The sequence below is a fragment of the Truncatella angustata genome (assembly GCF_020726525.1).
Source record: "Truncatella angustata strain MPI-SDFR-AT-0073 chromosome Unknown BKA67scaffold_9, whole genome shotgun sequence".
In the NCBI taxonomy this organism is placed as follows: Eukaryota; Fungi; Ascomycota; class Sordariomycetes; order Amphisphaeriales; family Sporocadaceae; genus Truncatella; species Truncatella angustata.
In genome coordinates, this window is record NW_025763389.1 from 2,258,742 (window position 1) to 2,274,960 (window position 16,219).

The following is a 16,219-nucleotide window of genomic DNA, read 5'->3' on the forward strand; positions in this document are numbered from 1 at the left end:
AGTCTTGTCTCTACAGTCCTTGCTGACTGCTCCAACATGGAAGGTAATTAATTTGACACGCTGTATACTAAGACTGTTTCGGAACCTTATGCACGCACTATGGTAACGAACGTTGATAGTGGCTCGTGCAGACGCTGGTACTTGCAATGGTTTCAAGCGCATAGCAGATATACGAGACGCGGGGGACCGCGACGCGTTTGAACTTTCTTCAGGCCAATGGAGCAAGTCAATTTTTAGTTATTTATATTTTTGCTCCACGACGTTGTCATCAGACCATGCGTCCAGTATTGGAGGACTGATATCGTCTGTGCAACGTATGATCTGAAAAAGGTGCGGGGGCTGCGGCATTGGGGTTACGGTAAACATTCAATCTCAATATCCAATTGACAGTCCAACAGATCGGATCGCATCTCGTACCATTCCTGCCCCAGAAAAATACTTCAAGACTTTGGCTGGTCAACCCATTGTGTCAACCTTATCAAAGCCGAGCCGATTCTGCCCTTATCACGGATGGAGTATACTCCACCGTTTACGGGTTTGTGGCGGACTAGCGCAAAGGCCAGGCGGAGTGCACAGCTATGATTGGCTCAAAGATCCCAAATCCAGTAAATTCTTTTTCTGGAAGGGATCTAGAAGCCAATAAGACCGAGGCTAAACGCGGCGATTACGAAACTGCTTATGGGACCCTGAATTGGCCGAACGCATAAAAATATTCGTGTGCGCTGTTGTGTTCCCTTGTCCAATTGTCTGAGAAGACCCTGAACGGCAGCCTCACCATACTTGCAAGCGCCCATCATGTCGCCGTTCAGCAACGAGAAGATAGCTGAGAAGCGAGCTTCGGCAGCAGAAGCCTTCTCCAGCTGGGTAAGCCTGAAGCAGGCTCTTCAGGTGAAAAACACCCTCGGAGAAGGCGAGAGCCGTTATGTCGATGCTGATCCTCTCTGGATCAATGAAGGCAAGCCTGTAGTCCGTCGTTCATGCTGGTAATAGCATTATTGACAGCTTATAGACCTGGAGCCCACACCGGCGGAGAAGAGAAGTACGTTCACAGTATGATGCCATCCGTGCGATGAGCATTGCTGATCAGTATCGCAGCTTGGGATTTCAAGACGTACTGCCTGTTCTACTTTGGTATCTCTTTTGGCAACTGGACACTGGGATCTGTAAGCAGTCTCGCTTCGTGAAATTGTGCTCTACAGCGATCAAAGCTGACATCATCTCAAGACCATGATTGGAATTGGTCTTAGCTGGTGGCAGTCGATTGTGGTCATCTTCGTGTCACAGACCATCGCATCCATCGTAATGGCTCTCAACTCACGCGCCGCGTCAAGATACCACCTCGGCTATCCAGCGATTGCCAGAGCGGTCTTCGGCATGTATGGAAGTTATTACTTCGTAGGCGCTCGTGCTGTGTTGGCCGCAGTATGGTATGGTATTCAATGTAGGTTGCGTGCTCTAGACGTAGACGGTCCAAGTGACTGCTGACACTCTTTAAAGTGTACTCAGGTTCAGGTCATGTTGGGAACATGCTAAGAGCCATCTTCGGAGATTTGTACAACAATATTCCCAACCACATCCCCGAGTCCGCCGGAATCACGACAAAGGGAATGCTTGCCTTTATTCTGTTCTGGCTAATCCATCTCGTCTTCTGTTTCTTCAGACCATACCAGCTCAAGAAGTTTTTCTGGTTCAAAGGATTCATAATGTTGCCGGCAGTTGCAGGCGTGTTCATTTACTGCATGATTGAGAGTAATGGTAAGGTAGGCAATACGCTAGCCCAGAGCACTGTGGGTGGTGGCATGGGCTGGGCCATTATGCATGGCATCAACTCAGGTATGGGTAACACCGCTACTTTGATCACGAACCAGCCCGACATTGCGCGTTGGAGTACAAGTCCGAGGGCCTCCATCTGGTCTCAGATCGTAGGTTCTACCACAAACTGGCATCACGTGTTTTGAGCTGACCCAGATACAGATGGTGCAGCCGCTTTCGGTGACACTCTCTGCAAGCTTTGGTATCCTAGCAACTGCCGGCATTAATGGCAAATGGGGTCTGGAACTCTGGTAACAAACACCACTACGACCTTGAATATGAGCAAATACTGACTGGTGCAGGAACCCATGGGATCTCTTGGATGCCATTCAGGACCACCACAACAACTCGGGAGCTAGGTTTGCAATATTCCTGGCGGCTTTCTGTTGGACGATAAGCATTTTGGGTACCAACATTGCGGCCAATATGATATCTTTCGGTTCAGATGCCGCCCTGCTTTGGCCTCGGTATATCGACATGAAGCGTGGTTTCTTTATTGCTCAGTGCTTGGGATTTGCCATCGTTCCTTGGAAGATCCTTCAGTCGGCTTCAATCTTCACAACCTTTTTGTCGGGCTATGGCCTCTTCATGGCTAGTGTCGTAGCGATCATGCTCGCAGATTGTGAGTGTCCCAGATGTCAAAGTCCAAGACTTGGGTTGCTAATCCTGATTACTAGATTTCGTCCTCACCAATGGAAATATCGCAACTGGGTGGCTCTTCAATCCGCAAAAGACAAACGTGCACTATCGCTACTACGGAGGGTGGAACATGCAGGCCGTCATAGCTTACATTGCTGGAATTGCAATGCCGTTCCCCGGATTTGCTGCTTCTCTGGGAGCAACAGGAGTGAACCAATCTGGCGAGGACATGTTTTATATCGGTTGGCTGCTGTCGTTCTGCACTGCGCTCGTGGTCTACATTGGGCTCTGTAAAATTTGGCCAACACAGAATCAAAAGCTCATCCGTGAACGGCAGATGGTTTGGGAGGAGTGCGCACAGGATCCGATTGAGGACGACACAAGCAGTTCGGCACAGGAGATGGGTATCTCACATGTCTCAACAGATCTTGCCGCTTCGAGGAAAGAGGCTGCTTTCTAAAAAGTCGGGGATTCAGTGCGCATGTTGAGTTGCGATAGATGCCAATTAGGGGAAGACCTCGGCCCAAAACCCGTCAAACAATTCTCAAGTAAAACTTCAAGGCCAATGATGACACACTTCAGTACAGAGCTTGAACATCGAATCGATTTTCTCGTGATGTATCGCCTCAAAGCCGATGCATGACGTCGTGCTCGTGTCTAGAGCAAGTTGCAATGGGGTATGGAAAATCTGCGCACACGACGGGAGCTTCTCAAGGCCTGGAACAAGACAGTGACTGGGTTCCCCACAAGTTCCGGAGGGGTTAGTCCTTTGATCTGCCGCCGCGAGTACCCGACTCTCCTCAATTATCTTACCTCAGCGATAGTCCAGCCGCATAGAGCTGTTCTGCTGTGGATCGCAGGGCTCTAATGATAGTCTGAGCTCATGCTGAGCTAAAAGCTCATGTGGGTCGTACCTGCATTCCGTGCGCATCATCCTACGTCATGGCAACAATTGAATTCAGAACTTCGAGGAAAAAACACCTATGAGCTAGGTATGACGATTGCGGCTTCCAAGGTAAGTTTGCAGCTCTCACGGAGGCGTCTCACAAAATGTAAAACTCAGCAAATTTCTCTTTCTCTCTTTGTCCGCATCACAATCTTCTCATTTCACTCTCACTCTACAGCAATAGTCCCTAAAAGAGGAAACTGAGAATCATTCGCCATCAATTTCCCTTCTGACCTTTTTCGCCATCACATCCCTAACATCATGATTCCTGCAAGATCATTAGCACGCTCGGGCTTGCCCAGAGCTACTGCTCGCACATGCCGAGCCACGAAGCCTCAGACTCGTTTCCAGTCTAGCACAACGTCGTCCTCAGCCAACACCTCGGCCGGCAGTTCTCACATTGGAGCTGGTGTGGCCGGTGGTCTCGCTGCCGCCACTGTCCTCTATGGTGTCTACTACGTCAGCCCGGCAGGAAAGATGTCGCGAGGTGTCAACAAGACAGTCAAGGAGGCAAACAACAAATACCAGGCAGCTGCTCAGCAGCTCCAGCAGAACACTCCCAGTGCTGACGAGGCTATCGAGTACGTCAAGAACTTCTGCTACTCATACGTGGCATGGATCCCTGGAGGTCGCCACTACGTCGACTTGGCCTTCAAGGATATTGAGACTGTTCGCAAGAACAACCGCGAAGAAGCCGACAAGCTCGTAAACGACGCCTACAAGCAGTTCCAAGACTTGTCCAAGTCTGGTCTTAGCATGGAGACTGCTTCCAAGGCTGCCGAAGTACTAGCTGATCTTTCCAAGAAGCTTGGCAACCTCGCCGGGAACGCTTTCGAGGATATCATTGAGAATCACCCTGAGTTGAAGGAGAAGTTTGGCGGCAGCGTTGACCAGCTCAAGAAGCTGGGTGACCAATATGGACCCGAGGCTAAGAAGCAAGTCGATGAGACATGGAACCAGGTCCGTGACGTTCTCAGCGGCGGTTTGACTGCGGCAAACATCAACAAGGTCCGACAACTAGTTCAAGAGAAGGTGGAGCAGGTTCAGAAGTTTGGTGATGAGGCTTGGAAGAAGGGATTAGAGCAGGCCAAGCCTTACCTCGACAAGAACCCCAAGGTGAAGGAGCTCATTGAGAACAACGCCGATGCACTGAAGTCAGGCAACGCCAAGGAACTTTTTGACAAGGTGAAGACTGCTGTTGAGAAGGGTGACATTGGCGATCTCGAGGGATATGTCAACAAGGCTGTTGACCAGGCCAAGGAGAAGGGCTCGCAAGTTGGCAAGGCTTATGGCTTGGACCAATACCTTGATCAGATCCCCAATGGTAGTGAAATTCTTTCCAAGTTGAAGCAGTTGAAGGATGTTGCCGACAAGCACTCCGAGGAGGGTAAGAAGCTTTTCGAAGAGACCCTCACCGAAGTGAAGAAGGTTCTCGAAAAGAAGTCGGAGAAGGCACAAGAAATTGCGGAGAAGGCCAAGAAGGAGTCGAAATAAGTTAAGAGCGGTTGTGCGGATAGGCTTGAGCCAGCGCACATGCGCCTGCTGCATTTTGTATCATAGTACCGCGAAGTTATGACCATCATCGCGACGATAATTGACGATACCCATGACCACATAAATTGCCCGAGCTTCCGAAAGTGTCATGCAATGACTCGTTCTGATAAACTTTTTCACTACTCTCCGTGACTATAGGGGCATTGCTACATTGTCACAATATCGATGTCTAATCACTACATTACAGGGCGATGTTGTAATATCAATCAACTTTTTAACGGAATCATGAGACCCAGGTGTTGATTCCTAGCAGTTTGGCTCCGTAGCTGTGCTGCGTAGAAAAAGTTGACATTTAGAACAGAGTACCATCACCCTCGAAGAGAATCGGACTCGACTTGGTCTCCGGTCTGAGTTTGGCCGCAATCTCACGTCCACCCAGCCAACTGCCGGCCTCAAGCACCTGCGCCAGACTAAGCTTGACCCCTTCCTTCTCGAAATGGTCCGAAACCAGTTTGTGCAGCTCGTCCAGCAGAGCCACCGTCATCGCACGCCATTCGACGATCGTGTTGCCGGTTGCGGGATACAGCGGCAGGTCTTGGCCCGAGGCCTGCTGGCCGGCCTTCAGGACCTCCGGCTTCAGCTTCAGCGCCCCGAGGTCGTAGAACAGACCGCCGTTGCGGTACTCCGGGAGCCCGGTCCCTAGGGTGCCGTTGATGATCTTGATGCCGAGCACGCGAGAGAATGGTGTCGTGAGGGAGTAGCCCAGCCACTGCGTCAGCTTGTGAAACGGTGCTATAGTCGCGGCTTCCCTGTCATTGCCTTCTTTCTTGGCATTGTCCGCTAGGACCTTGAGCGGCCAGGCGTCACCGATCGGCTTGCCGAAGATGTGGGTGCGCTCCTTTGGCCATGATGGGATCAGTACGCTCTGCAAGATCTTCCACAGGTCTTCGTAGTCCAGCGTGTTGGGCTCTTTTGCATTCTTGATGAGGTAGTCTGTTACGTGTCAGTGATGATACCTATCACATGGACAAATAGACTACGAAATCTGGGACGGCCATACCAACCATGTGACCAGGTCTCGCTGCTGGCCAGTTGACTTGCGCGCTATAGTCTGACAATTGCTGTCCAGCGGTATTGAGCAGGCTGACACGTGAAGAAACGCCAACCATAGGGTTCTCGGGGGTAATTTGGTAGTATTTGGAAAAGCTCTCCTCTGTCAAGGCCTTCAGGGAATTTGCTGGCATTAACGCGTTAGCATTGTTAGTCGGAGCTGATGATAAATACCATGGATTTTCGTACCATCGACACTATGATCACCGGTACCATCTTTGCCTAGGATACCGGACTTAAACATGTAAAGAGATGCCACTGCGGTGCCTTCACTGCGGTTGTAGACACGATCTGTGTTCGGTTCTACAAATTTCCACTTGTCACCTACTCCGGCGTCCGTGAGGACAGACACAAAGAACAGGTCGATGAGTCTCCGTGTCTGTTCCAGCTTGTCATGACCCTCGGATGCCCACTGCTCCAAAAGCTCACCGATGCGGTCGATGCCACCAACGTTGAATTGTTGCCAGCGGCCATGAGGTGGTATTTCCGAGTATCTGTCAGGGCCAAAGTCACGCTAAAAGACCATTCAGTATACCATTTTTTGACCGAAGGGGTTTTCAAAAACGTTTACTTTGATGATGTTTATAACGAATTTGGCAACCTCGGACATGCGCTGCTCATCGTAGTCGAAGCTGTCAAGCGACCCCTCTTTAGCGGCCTGGAACACTAACTGCGACCGCTCACGAACGGCTTGCAGGCTCAGAAGGTAGTTGATCTCAGATGAAGCGTAATCAGCCATTTTAGCTTGTATAGTATTGTTCGTCCGTTTCTTTTCTTTAAATTTTAATTTGGAAGATCGTACCATCAGTTTGCTTCAAAAGTGTGAATTGTGCCTCAATCATACAGTTGGCGCTGTTGTTCTATCTTCCACTCCTGTGGGTAACGCACGGAACCGCCCGATCATAACATTCCTCTGTCAATCATGTTGGCACCGACGGATATCGTGGGTGAAGATAGCAACGACTTACAATTTGTGTTCTTAACTACAATCTTGACTCTATATCTATGATATACTATCTTGGTTGCTTGGATAGTATACAAGACAAGAAGCAGGACACACTTGGACAGGGATGATGGGCGAAAGACTCATTTGACCAACGTCATTGAGTCAAGAATCCGGTCCCACAAGATCCGCTCAGCATATTCGTTATGTCAATGGGAAGCATGCTTGTGATAAAACAGAAATATGCATCAACTACCATGAGTTTTCAATCGAGTAATTTATTACATACTAGAAATCCGATCTCGCAGGTCTGCCAAGAAGTTTTATCTGATCCGGCGTCGGGGCATGGATGATGATGCTGGAACGAGCGAATTTTTATCAGATCCGCGCAGCCAGCCATTCTCAGTCCATGATGCCGCACACCACCCCACAATAGTCCACTTAAAGTTATCAGATCCGGCTTGCGTGGCCCTCGCCAAGCACACCTCCCTTGCCCGACCTGCCATCTGTAGCAGACGAGCTCCATCTTGTGGGTGTGAAGTGTTTTATTTTTGCATTAGCCGCGAAAACTCTGATCGACGCTCCGGTACTTAGGCACAGTCGACCCATCTTGAACCTTGTTCAAATGGGGAAATTGCGTTGTCCATCAGGTACTTGGAGGTACATTGGACTTGTGGATGGGGGCACTTTTCGGCAGGCCGCTCGAGGCCATGCGATGTTCGCCGGCTGGCTTGTGACGTGATGGCACGACGTACTCGACCATGATGCAGGGACCGCGGGGTGAAGTCGCGGAATTTCGCGAAGCCAGGAGTCGGCAAAGTGCTCCACACGAGCTCGTGAAGCCTGAGAAAAAAAGTAGGTGACAATATGGATTGGATTCTTGTAGTTCCGAATAACTGCTAAGCAACTTGCCTGTGTAACCGTTGCTATAACGCAAGCTTCCCACTTCCACCCCATTCCTCATTATCCGTGGAAGATCATACTCGCAAACAAAATATTGGTAATAAAGACACCATGACACTGCCACAGGAAAACGAGCCGGTGCTCAAGCTGCCACACCCGTACTTGACGCCATACGTTCTGGTAAAGTCCTCCAAGGCCACCCAGGCAAAGGTTCCTCTGCTTCAGGTGCAGCCTCAGAAAGCAACCAATGGCAAAGACCTATCCGAACCTTTACACAGCTCCTCCCTCTACTTCACAGAGCCGACGGACCTCAAGTCAAGTGAGAGGCCAGCCGAATCCAACAACACGCCTTGGGGTCGAGCTCGACGATCTCCCTCCTCAACATTCACATGGGACGGTGCCAATGCACCTACTCTGGGACAAGCATGGTTGCTGGTCTACGTCCTGTTCACAGTCCGGCCACAGATGGAATACTGTCGCCTATCATTGGAAGGCACGGGCAAGGAGAGCCTGGCCAAGCAGTTGAGGTCTGTCTTGCTCGCCATTGATCACCCAACCAACTCAGAAGCCGTCGACGAGCTCCTGCTCCTTCGAAGCACCTTCTGGCAGGGCGCCGGCTCGCCGTTCGGCCCGCGAAGCGCGTGGATCCCCGAGGACGACTCGCCCGAGACCCCCAAGTCGCTCTCCTCGTACCCCCTGGCGCCGTACGACAACATGATGACGATTGAGCCGTCCAGCACGATGGCCTGGCACCCCCGACGGCCGGCCAAGCCGCGCCCCGGATCCCTCATCTACAGCCGCTGGATCCCGCACCTCAGGGAGAACTTCTCCATGGTCGCGCTGGACTGGGAGGACGAGGAGCACCTGAGGCTCTTCCACGAGTGGCAGAACGACCCGCGCGTGTCGCAGGGCTGGAACGAGACGGGCACGCTGGAGCAGCACCGCGAGTACCTGAGGAAGCAGCACGTCGACCCGCACCAGGTCACGGTCCTGGCCCGGTTCGACGACGTGCCCTTTGCCTACTTCGAGATCTACTGGGGCAAGGTAAGTCGAAACAGACCCTGATCCGATCCTTCTGGTGTAGAGTACTGACTTTGGTGGCAGGAGGACCGCCTGGGCGCCTACTACACCGCTGGCGACTTTGACCGCGGCCGCCACTCGCTCGTGGGGGACATCCGCTTCCGCGGGCCTCACCGCGTGTCGGCTTGGTGGTCGAGTCTCATGCACTACCTCTTCCTCGACGACCCTCGTACCATGTACGTCATCGGAGAGCCCAAATACACCAACAGCTCTGTGCTGGGTTATGATTTCATCCACGGGTTCGGATTGGACAAGTTTGTCGACCTGCCGCACAAGCGGTCGGCGTTCATGCGGTGTTCGCGGGAGCGGTTCTTCCAGCTGTCGCCGCTTGGGGAGAACGAGAAGGTTGTGGGCGGTACTCATGTTGGCTTGCTGCCCAAGTTGTGATATCCATGAAATTTAGGCGCTAGTTTAGGACGATGGCAATAAGTTGATCATCGTTACATCTTTTGGTACTTTTTATTCAAATATTTCGTGCAAATGAAAATTTAAAAACAAATAAACACTCGTTCATCATCTATGGAAGTATCATTTTGCTGTGTCAAAACTCATCAAATCCATGCTAGCTTGTCTCTAATTCTACCTTAAGCAGCTTGTCAAGCACCTGTAACGCCATCATACCCATAATCCAAATGAAAGGTACCCTATGCTGGGCTGCCTCCCAGGCGCAGATGGTCCCAGCAAACTAGACAGGGTTAGTAACGCTATCGTGTGAAAAGAGGTTGAGGCGCGACTTACTTCTGAAACCAAGGTCGTTCTCGAAGAAGTACTGCATGACCTGAGGGCCAGACTTCATGCCGTCATCGGGACCATATGAGACGGCGACCTTGCCGACTGCCAGACCAATCATGGGCGGCACCTCGCTGATCTCGTTAAACTTGACCTCCTTGTCGACAAGCTCGCGCTGCATCAGCTGGTGGATGTTCAGACCGGCGTACTTGCCCTGGTGCATGGCGGAACCGCACCGCTTGATGCCGGACCAGTTGATCATGTCACCGATGGCGAAGTGACTTTCTGCATTCGGGATGTCATTGTTGGAAAGCTGTAAAGTCGGCAGGACGTTGACCAGGCCATCCTCGCTGAGCGCCTCCTTGGGCAGGAAGCCGCTCGAAGGCACGCTCTTGGAGATGGCCATAACGACGACGCTGGCAGTCATCTTGTGGCCGTTCTCGAACTCGACCTCATAGGCATCCTGATCGGCAGCGTCCTTGATGGGCGTGCTGCGGGTGAGGCGGTGCTCCATGAGGCACTCGACACCGGCAGCGCGGGTCAGCTCTAGGGCCTCGTCCTTGACCATGTCTGGCAGGGGCTCGGCGGACAAGAGCTTGGCTCGCGAGTGGGCAAGTGTGACGTTGACGTTCGGCTGGACCGTCTTCAGCTCCGCGGCCATCTCGATACCAACAGCGCCACCGCCGACGACGAGGACGGGATATTGGCTGTTGGTGACAGCATCGATGTGCCTGTTGACCTCGATAAGATATGTCTTACGGGTCAACGCCTGCGGGACCACAGGCCACACCCTCCTGTAACCAGCGGCGCTGATACAGAAGTCATAGCTCTCGGTGCGCTCATGCTGGTTCTCATGCTCGCGAATAGTGGCTGTCTTGGTTGCGGGATCAATCTTCGTGACGCTACCATGGACGAATTGTACGTCGGGTCTCTGAAGGATCTTTACATCCTTGAACTCCACCCAATTCTTCTCCGCGTACTGTTTATCGGCAAGCGCGAGAGGCGAACCAATAAGATGGACTTCAGAATTGTTAGCACATTATACATAGACGAACAGCGTGGTGCAGTAGTTTACATACAGTAGCCGTCGCGCTCATCTGCAATGGTAATGGCAACAGGAATAGGGTTCTCGGTGCTCTTGTCGCACTGCTCGAGTAGGTTGATGGCGGCGGCAAGACCAGAGTAGCAACCACCGGCAATGAACACCTTGAACGGGTTGGCCGCAGTACGGGCAGCGGGAGTGTGGGTGGCCATTTTCCGAATCAAAAGTTCTCCTTGGGGGCTAGTGAGACTGGGTAGGGGGTGGGATGGAGCAGGCCGAGTAATGCAAGATGAGATCTGGAAAGAGCCACGCGAGAAGGGCAGTATGGAAGTTGATCTACTGGTAGAAGAACAAAAAGCAGGAATACGCCGAAGGGAGGAGCAGAACATATTGAACCCTCGTTCAACATGTGGGGAAGCCATCATTGGACCGTGACATTGGGTCTATTTCTCCCGACGGCACCGGGGAACGCCCACGGAAAGCAGGTGGCACTGGCAGGTACATAAGTGCATTCAATGTATATTAATCACATACCTCACCCGTCGGCGATACACTGGTACCGGCGTCGGAAACTACCTATTGATTTCAAAGCCATGGCAAAGTGTCGTGAACCGACATTGATCGCGTTCGCCCTTCCTCATCCGCCTGAGCGCGAAACGTTTGGTGGAGGGCTGTGAGGCTTTCAAGAGGGTCTTCGAGTACGTAACGCTTATCAGATCGAACTAAAAAAAATCAGGACGGAGGGGTTTTCCTGCCGAGCAAAAAAGAGTGGATGAAAGACAAAAGGGAATGGTGAAGTGCGACCTCGAATTTGCCCGAGATGTGGAGAAGCAGAATCAGATAATTCGGCTTGGCGTAATTAACACGACCAGCCAAATTTTATCAGATGGAGCTTGAGCAGGGGATCCGCATATTGTGACGCACACTTGTTATAAGCATGATGTTAAGCGAGCTTCCGATATTTGCATAAACAATCGATCACGGACCCCCCCCCCGCTACAATGACACCTCGGCTAAAGTGGTGCGAACCAGTTTGATGGTGAATGTACGTAAGTAGTAGCTAGCAACTCTTAAACTTTATACTGCCGATGATATTGAGACTTCGTCTCCAAGGGCTTATGATACACTCGCTATAGTGGAGACCGTGTAGTATAAAGTTCTTGAGTATAATTTACAAACCCCACTAATATGCAACTCATTCGAGCTTATACCGCATACTTTGCTGGAAAATTTTCTCTGTCCCAATGAACATCTTTCGCAATATGTCGACTTTTCAACGGTTGCCAAAAGTTGATTCGTAATTTTCCTCTCAGATAACTACATCCTGGTACTCAGAAGCTGTATACTTTAGGGCCAATTCCTACAATAACTGTAGACTCGAACAAAAGTTGCCTGAACCTCAGCATGACCTGTTCTGCTTCGTCAGGGAAGTTGTACAAACTTCTCAAATGACAGCGGGGTTGGAGACTTGGTATCAGCTAAGAGCTCATTTAATTCAGGCCATTTCCACATTCCTCAAAGTTTACTCTCATTGTCATTTTGTTTCTTCTTCGTCCCCCTTTCAACTTCCTTGCTCTCCAGCTCATCTACACTGCTAACAAAAGAATTTGCACCAAAAAGGATTGTACCTTGGTAGGCCGACCAGATTGTAAGAGCCAGGTTCGTGGAGATAGGCGATCAGAAGGATAGCAAATACACTCGTAGTTAATACTCGAAATGGTGGCAAATCCATCATTCGTGCGGACTGTAGGTAAAGCTAAAAATAGACCGGAACCCTAGATACGTCGGGCGGTCTGCGGAGCGAAGAAGGCGCCTCGATTGTATTGTGCGAAACGCACTTGCTGCGAGGCTGTGGTTACCAAGGTCTTGAATGCGGTGGCAATCTACCCACAAGGCTCACCTTGTCACGGACCAAGTTATGATCGCATCAATGCAAAGTATTCGAGAGAAGTGCTCCTCAGAACTGCGAGTCCTACTATACCTGGGGGGCTCGGCCAGCCGCTAGCCATCATTCTACTCCGACGATGGGCATGGACATGACAGATTTCGTGACCAGCTTCACTATCACGCAGTGTGGGTGATGGCTACAAAGACGGCAACAGCAAAGAGAAATTTGCATGTCATACCGGTCCATGAGATGCGCTGAGTCCTGTGCTGCAGATCGGAGCCATCGTAACGCAAGCCTAGGAAATAGATCCCATCGTATGATCGTGACATGTTGCGCGTATGGTGAACTTACGGGATATTGTAAATTCGATCATACCAAACAAGAGAAACTAGGTTTCATGAGTTGGAATTGTACTTTGCTGCCATGGCCATGCCCATTGAAGAAAGTGGTACTAAACCAATATACGCTATCGCTCACCAGTATTCATCCATGCCGTGAAAGCCCAGTAAGCCGGAACGACCATGCGAGAATTGGTGGTATCATGACTGCAAGTGCCGGATTTCAGCCCGGGGCTTCTGGAGAGTATGGATATCCCTTGGCGATGATGATGACAACCAAGCATAGAACGGAACCCGAGTGATGTATGCTGTAGATTTGTAGTTTGGTGCCAAGGCAGCGTAGGAATCCAGGGGATCAACCATGTTGCGCCATGCCTTGGCGACCTTTTTCAACGTGCCAGAGCGTCGGCCACTTACGGATAGTGTTACAAGAGTAGTGTCGTCACCATGGTGGTCGCAAGATGTTCAGCCATCGAGCTTCGCTCTCCATCGAATCGCGAGTAATATTTCGAGGAAAAGGACTTCCCCTATACGAGGGGCGCTTTAGTATATTTTATTGACGGTCAAGTTAGCGCATTCATGAGAGCAAGTCCAGGTGGCTTAGGGTTCGGCGCTATAAAGCCCGAGCCAAAGGATGGAGACAAAGCTCGGAGAGTCGGCCATAGTATCGCGCATTATAGCACTAAAAGGACTCCTCATTAGCTGTCCCAAGGTATCGCAACTTTCTCGCGAATAACCATAATATCGTCGCCTACCTCTAGCGCGCCGGGGAATTTGTTAGCAGTGACACCACGAAGACTGTGTGAAGGTCTGTGTTTAGAAGTAGAAGTGCTTTAAGAATAGCCCGTCCATGCGTCAGTTCCTGAAGGTTGTGTGCCATCAGCTCGTTTAATCAAAACGTACTGTAAGCCTGCACGTGCATGCAGTGAGTCGTATCCTGACGACAGTGCCTGGCATCGTTTCCAGAGGATGGCCGACAGCACTGAATAGTTGTCAAGCTGTACTGCTCCTTCGCCAATGACATTCGCGAGACTCGAGGTAGTACGATCAGTCAATCAATCCGTCATGTACGGCCAAGAACCCGAGCACAATTTAAATCCCAAAAAGAAAAGTCTGAAGCCATCACGAGAAACCGGTCCGGCTTATTTGGTTCTGGGTGATTAAAAAGTAAAAAGTCGGGTCTACCGTTCAATAGTCGCTACGGCTAAGCCGCTAAGGCCCCTGGCGCGTGAGCTCGTGGGTGCTGAATGCAGTAAAGCCGCGCCCAAACCCCTGCCAAGGACGCTGCAAAGAGCCATCCAACCGGTGCAACCACCAACTGCTTGCTCCTTAGCGCCCTGTACGCGGACGGCGACGAGAAATTGCGCTGGAATGACCTGCATGGCATTGGCGTCCGGATCGAGGCGACGCATGGCACTGCTGCATGTGTGTGCGGCCTTGATTCCCTCAGGAGCAGCGTGTTGGTGTGATGATGTCGACATCCTCCTCCTCTGCCGTGCTTCCTCCCAACCCACCCCCCCAATTGAGCGACAAGTCTCTCCAGCCCGTCCCCGTCCATCGTCGTCGATTGAAGTCTTGAATGGCGCGGCTTCACTGAACCACCCAACCATTCGAACCGGCGGACCGAACCGAACCCGCCCAGAAAGCGAGCGCTGTGAGCGCTGCGAGAGCGAAAAATGAAGCCGTACCGCTCCTCCACCCTTCAGTCTGGGCAGCCCCTGTTCCCGCCGACCACCCCTACGGAGCTTCCCAGGGCCGCCCGGGAGAAGGACCTGCGCTTCCAACAGGATCTCAAGTCGCGGTTCGAACTCTTGAATATTAAGTCGCCTCGGTGGTCGCTCTCGTCCTTCAGCCAGTCCCTCGGCAAGCCCGCCCCGGCGCAACAGTCATGGCTTGGAGATCCCTCGCCGCCTGCCACCCCGGATCCCGAAGCAGCAGCAGCAGCAGGGCAGCGGGGAGGTGATGGCCGGTTTCCCATTCCTGCCGGGGGCAAGAACGCCAGAGAGACGAGAAGAAGGAGGGACGGCAGGATATGCGGTTTGGAGAGGAGATGGTTCTGGGGGCTCGTAGCCGTGGCGGTGGTGGTGCTACTGGGCATCTGTATCGGAGTCGGCGTGGCGGTCAGCCAGTCCAAGAGCAATTCATCGCATAACGCCGGTGCGGGCGGCTCGAGCAGCAGCAGCAGCAATAGTAGCACGGGGACACTTGCAACGGCAACTTCGACGGGCACCACTGGCTCGACGGCGTCGTCCACGTCGGCGTCGGCCACAGCGACAGCAACAGGGGGCACAGACTGCCCGGCCGGCAACGCAACCACATATACGGTCCCGGGCTCCACCAAAACATTCATGCATTATTGTGGGCTCGACTATAGCGGCGACAGCGAAGCTACGGACCTAAAAAGCGTAACGACGGACAGCATGGCGGACTGCATGGCGAATTGTGCGGGTACTTATGGATGTACGGGGTGTGGCTGGGGTTATGTCGATGGGGACTCGTTATATGAGCATACGTGCTGGCTCAAGAGCGACCTGAAGACCGCTCACAAGGCCGATTCCAGCTGGGCATTTGCAGTCTTGGTATAATTAAACTATTTATTGTAGTGGTATAAGTAAATCACTTCTGCCCACATATTTATCTGCTCGTGGGATTGGATTTCATCATTGCGCAACGGTGGGTCAAAGAGACGCCGGTGGCGCCAAATATTGTGTGGGTCGAGCCAGTGTCTACTGTATGTACATATGTACATACGAACAGGGGACTGTGGTTTCGAACACCGCGTGGGCCAAGAGCGACCTCAGTGCCACAGACGGGTTTTGCTTCGGATAGAATGGCTCGACTGGCTCCGAATGGGCGCCTTCCACGGATGGGACTACCAGAAGCAAGATCGTTGACGAAGAATTGCAGTCGTATTGGAATCAAATATTATTCCTGCTGGTCACTGGTTCCATGTTCACGCCAGGAGAGAGAAAATTTCGGATATCAAGAAAAGCTGGTAATAACCCAGTTATCATCCGTTATGCGTGTACTCTATTATTCATGACCCCAGGTGCCCCTGTGCTCTGAAAATGCATGGCTGATGCATGTGCTAAATCAATGTCTGGATGTGTCGTCAGGCCAACAGTCATTATTGGGAAAGCACCAAATGCAGATGCTCACATAAATCCCAACTTGAAAAACAGGCAGAAACCAAAAAGAAAATTCAAAAATTCAAAAATAAACCCGGCCCATGTCCAATATGCCCGGGCCGCTGCATATTGCAGGCACACCCGGGGTCCTCGGGTTTCCATAGGCC

General features: G+C 51.6%; 6 protein-coding genes across 6 annotated transcripts; 4 read left to right on the forward strand and 2 right to left on the reverse strand.

Annotated features, from left to right (window-relative positions):
- Positions 1-795: 795 nt before the first annotated feature.
- BKA67DRAFT_595274 (allantoin) lies at positions 796-2,911 on the forward strand (the record flags this gene model as incomplete). Its single annotated transcript, XM_046105145.1, has 8 exons — positions 796-955; positions 1,010-1,039; positions 1,096-1,163; positions 1,225-1,441; positions 1,498-1,922; positions 1,975-2,063; positions 2,115-2,434; positions 2,490-2,911. 8 exons carry the CDS (start codon positions 796-798, stop codon positions 2,909-2,911), a joined length of 1,731 nt encoding a protein of 576 aa, XP_045953730.1.
- A 509-nt stretch (positions 2,912-3,420) lies between these two features.
- BKA67DRAFT_581979 (uncharacterized protein) lies at positions 3,421-5,038 on the forward strand. Its single transcript, XM_046103957.1, has one exon. The coding sequence runs from the start codon at positions 3,659-3,661 to the stop codon at positions 4,889-4,891; it is 1,233 nt and encodes a 410-aa protein (XP_045953731.1). The 5' UTR covers positions 3,421-3,658; the 3' UTR covers positions 4,892-5,038.
- Positions 5,030-7,036, reverse strand: BKA67DRAFT_428866 (uncharacterized protein). The gene is made up of 5 exons (XM_046096859.1): positions 6,970-7,036; positions 6,573-6,912; positions 6,191-6,515; positions 5,952-6,128; positions 5,030-5,884 (listed from the first exon to the last, which is right to left on the reverse strand). The coding sequence occupies exons 2-5, from the start codon at positions 6,804-6,806 to the stop codon at positions 5,244-5,246; spliced, it is 1,377 nt and encodes a 458-aa protein (XP_045953732.1). The 5' UTR covers positions 6,807-6,912; positions 6,970-7,036; the 3' UTR covers positions 5,030-5,243.
- Positions 7,037-7,958: 922 nt separating this feature from the next.
- BKA67DRAFT_595277 (acyl-CoA N-acyltransferase) lies at positions 7,959-9,314 on the forward strand (the record flags this gene model as incomplete). Its single annotated transcript, XM_046105146.1, has 2 exons — positions 7,959-8,891; positions 8,952-9,314. The coding sequence occupies 2 exons, from the start codon at positions 7,959-7,961 to the stop codon at positions 9,312-9,314; spliced, it is 1,296 nt and encodes a 431-aa protein (XP_045953733.1).
- Positions 9,315-9,429: 115 nt separating this feature from the next.
- BKA67DRAFT_581986 (uncharacterized protein) lies at positions 9,430-11,559 on the reverse strand. The gene is made up of 3 exons (XM_046103958.1): positions 10,736-11,559; positions 9,666-10,676; positions 9,430-9,612 (listed from the first exon to the last, which is right to left on the reverse strand). The coding sequence occupies exons 1-3, from the start codon at positions 11,121-11,123 to the stop codon at positions 9,572-9,574; spliced, it is 1,440 nt and encodes a 479-aa protein (XP_045953734.1). The 5' UTR covers positions 11,124-11,559; the 3' UTR covers positions 9,430-9,571.
- A 3,041-nt stretch (positions 11,560-14,600) lies between these two features.
- Positions 14,601-15,509, forward strand: BKA67DRAFT_663559 (uncharacterized protein; the record flags this gene model as incomplete). Its single annotated transcript, XM_046108205.1, has 1 exon — positions 14,601-15,509. One exon carries the CDS (start codon positions 14,601-14,603, stop codon positions 15,507-15,509), a length of 909 nt encoding a protein of 302 aa, XP_045953735.1.
- Positions 15,510-16,219: the final 710 nt, after the last annotated feature.

Coding starts and splice junctions, on each gene's coding strand:
- BKA67DRAFT_581979 (XM_046103957.1), top strand. CDS start 3,659: ATGATTCCTGCAAGATCATTAGCACGCTCGGGCTTGCCCAGAGCTACT.
- BKA67DRAFT_428866 (XM_046096859.1), bottom strand. CDS start 6,806: ATGGTACGATCTTCCAAATTAAAATTTAAAGAAAAGAAACGGACGAAC. Junction 6,516..6,572: donor TCGTTATAAACATCATCAAA/GTAAACGTTTTT, acceptor ATGGTCTTTTAG/CGTGACTTTGGCCCTGACAG. Junction 5,885..5,951: donor GAGACCTGGTCACATGGTTG/GTATGGCCGTCC, acceptor GACACGTAACAG/ACTACCTCATCAAGAATGCA.
- BKA67DRAFT_581986 (XM_046103958.1), bottom strand. CDS start 11,123: ATGATGGCTTCCCCACATGTTGAACGAGGGTTCAATATGTTCTGCTCC. Junction 10,677..10,735: donor AGATGAGCGCGACGGCTACT/GTATGTAAACTA, acceptor ACAATTCTGAAG/TCCATCTTATTGGTTCGCCT. Junction 9,613..9,665: donor GAACGACCTTGGTTTCAGAA/GTAAGTCGCGCC, acceptor AACCCTGTCTAG/TTTGCTGGGACCATCTGCGC.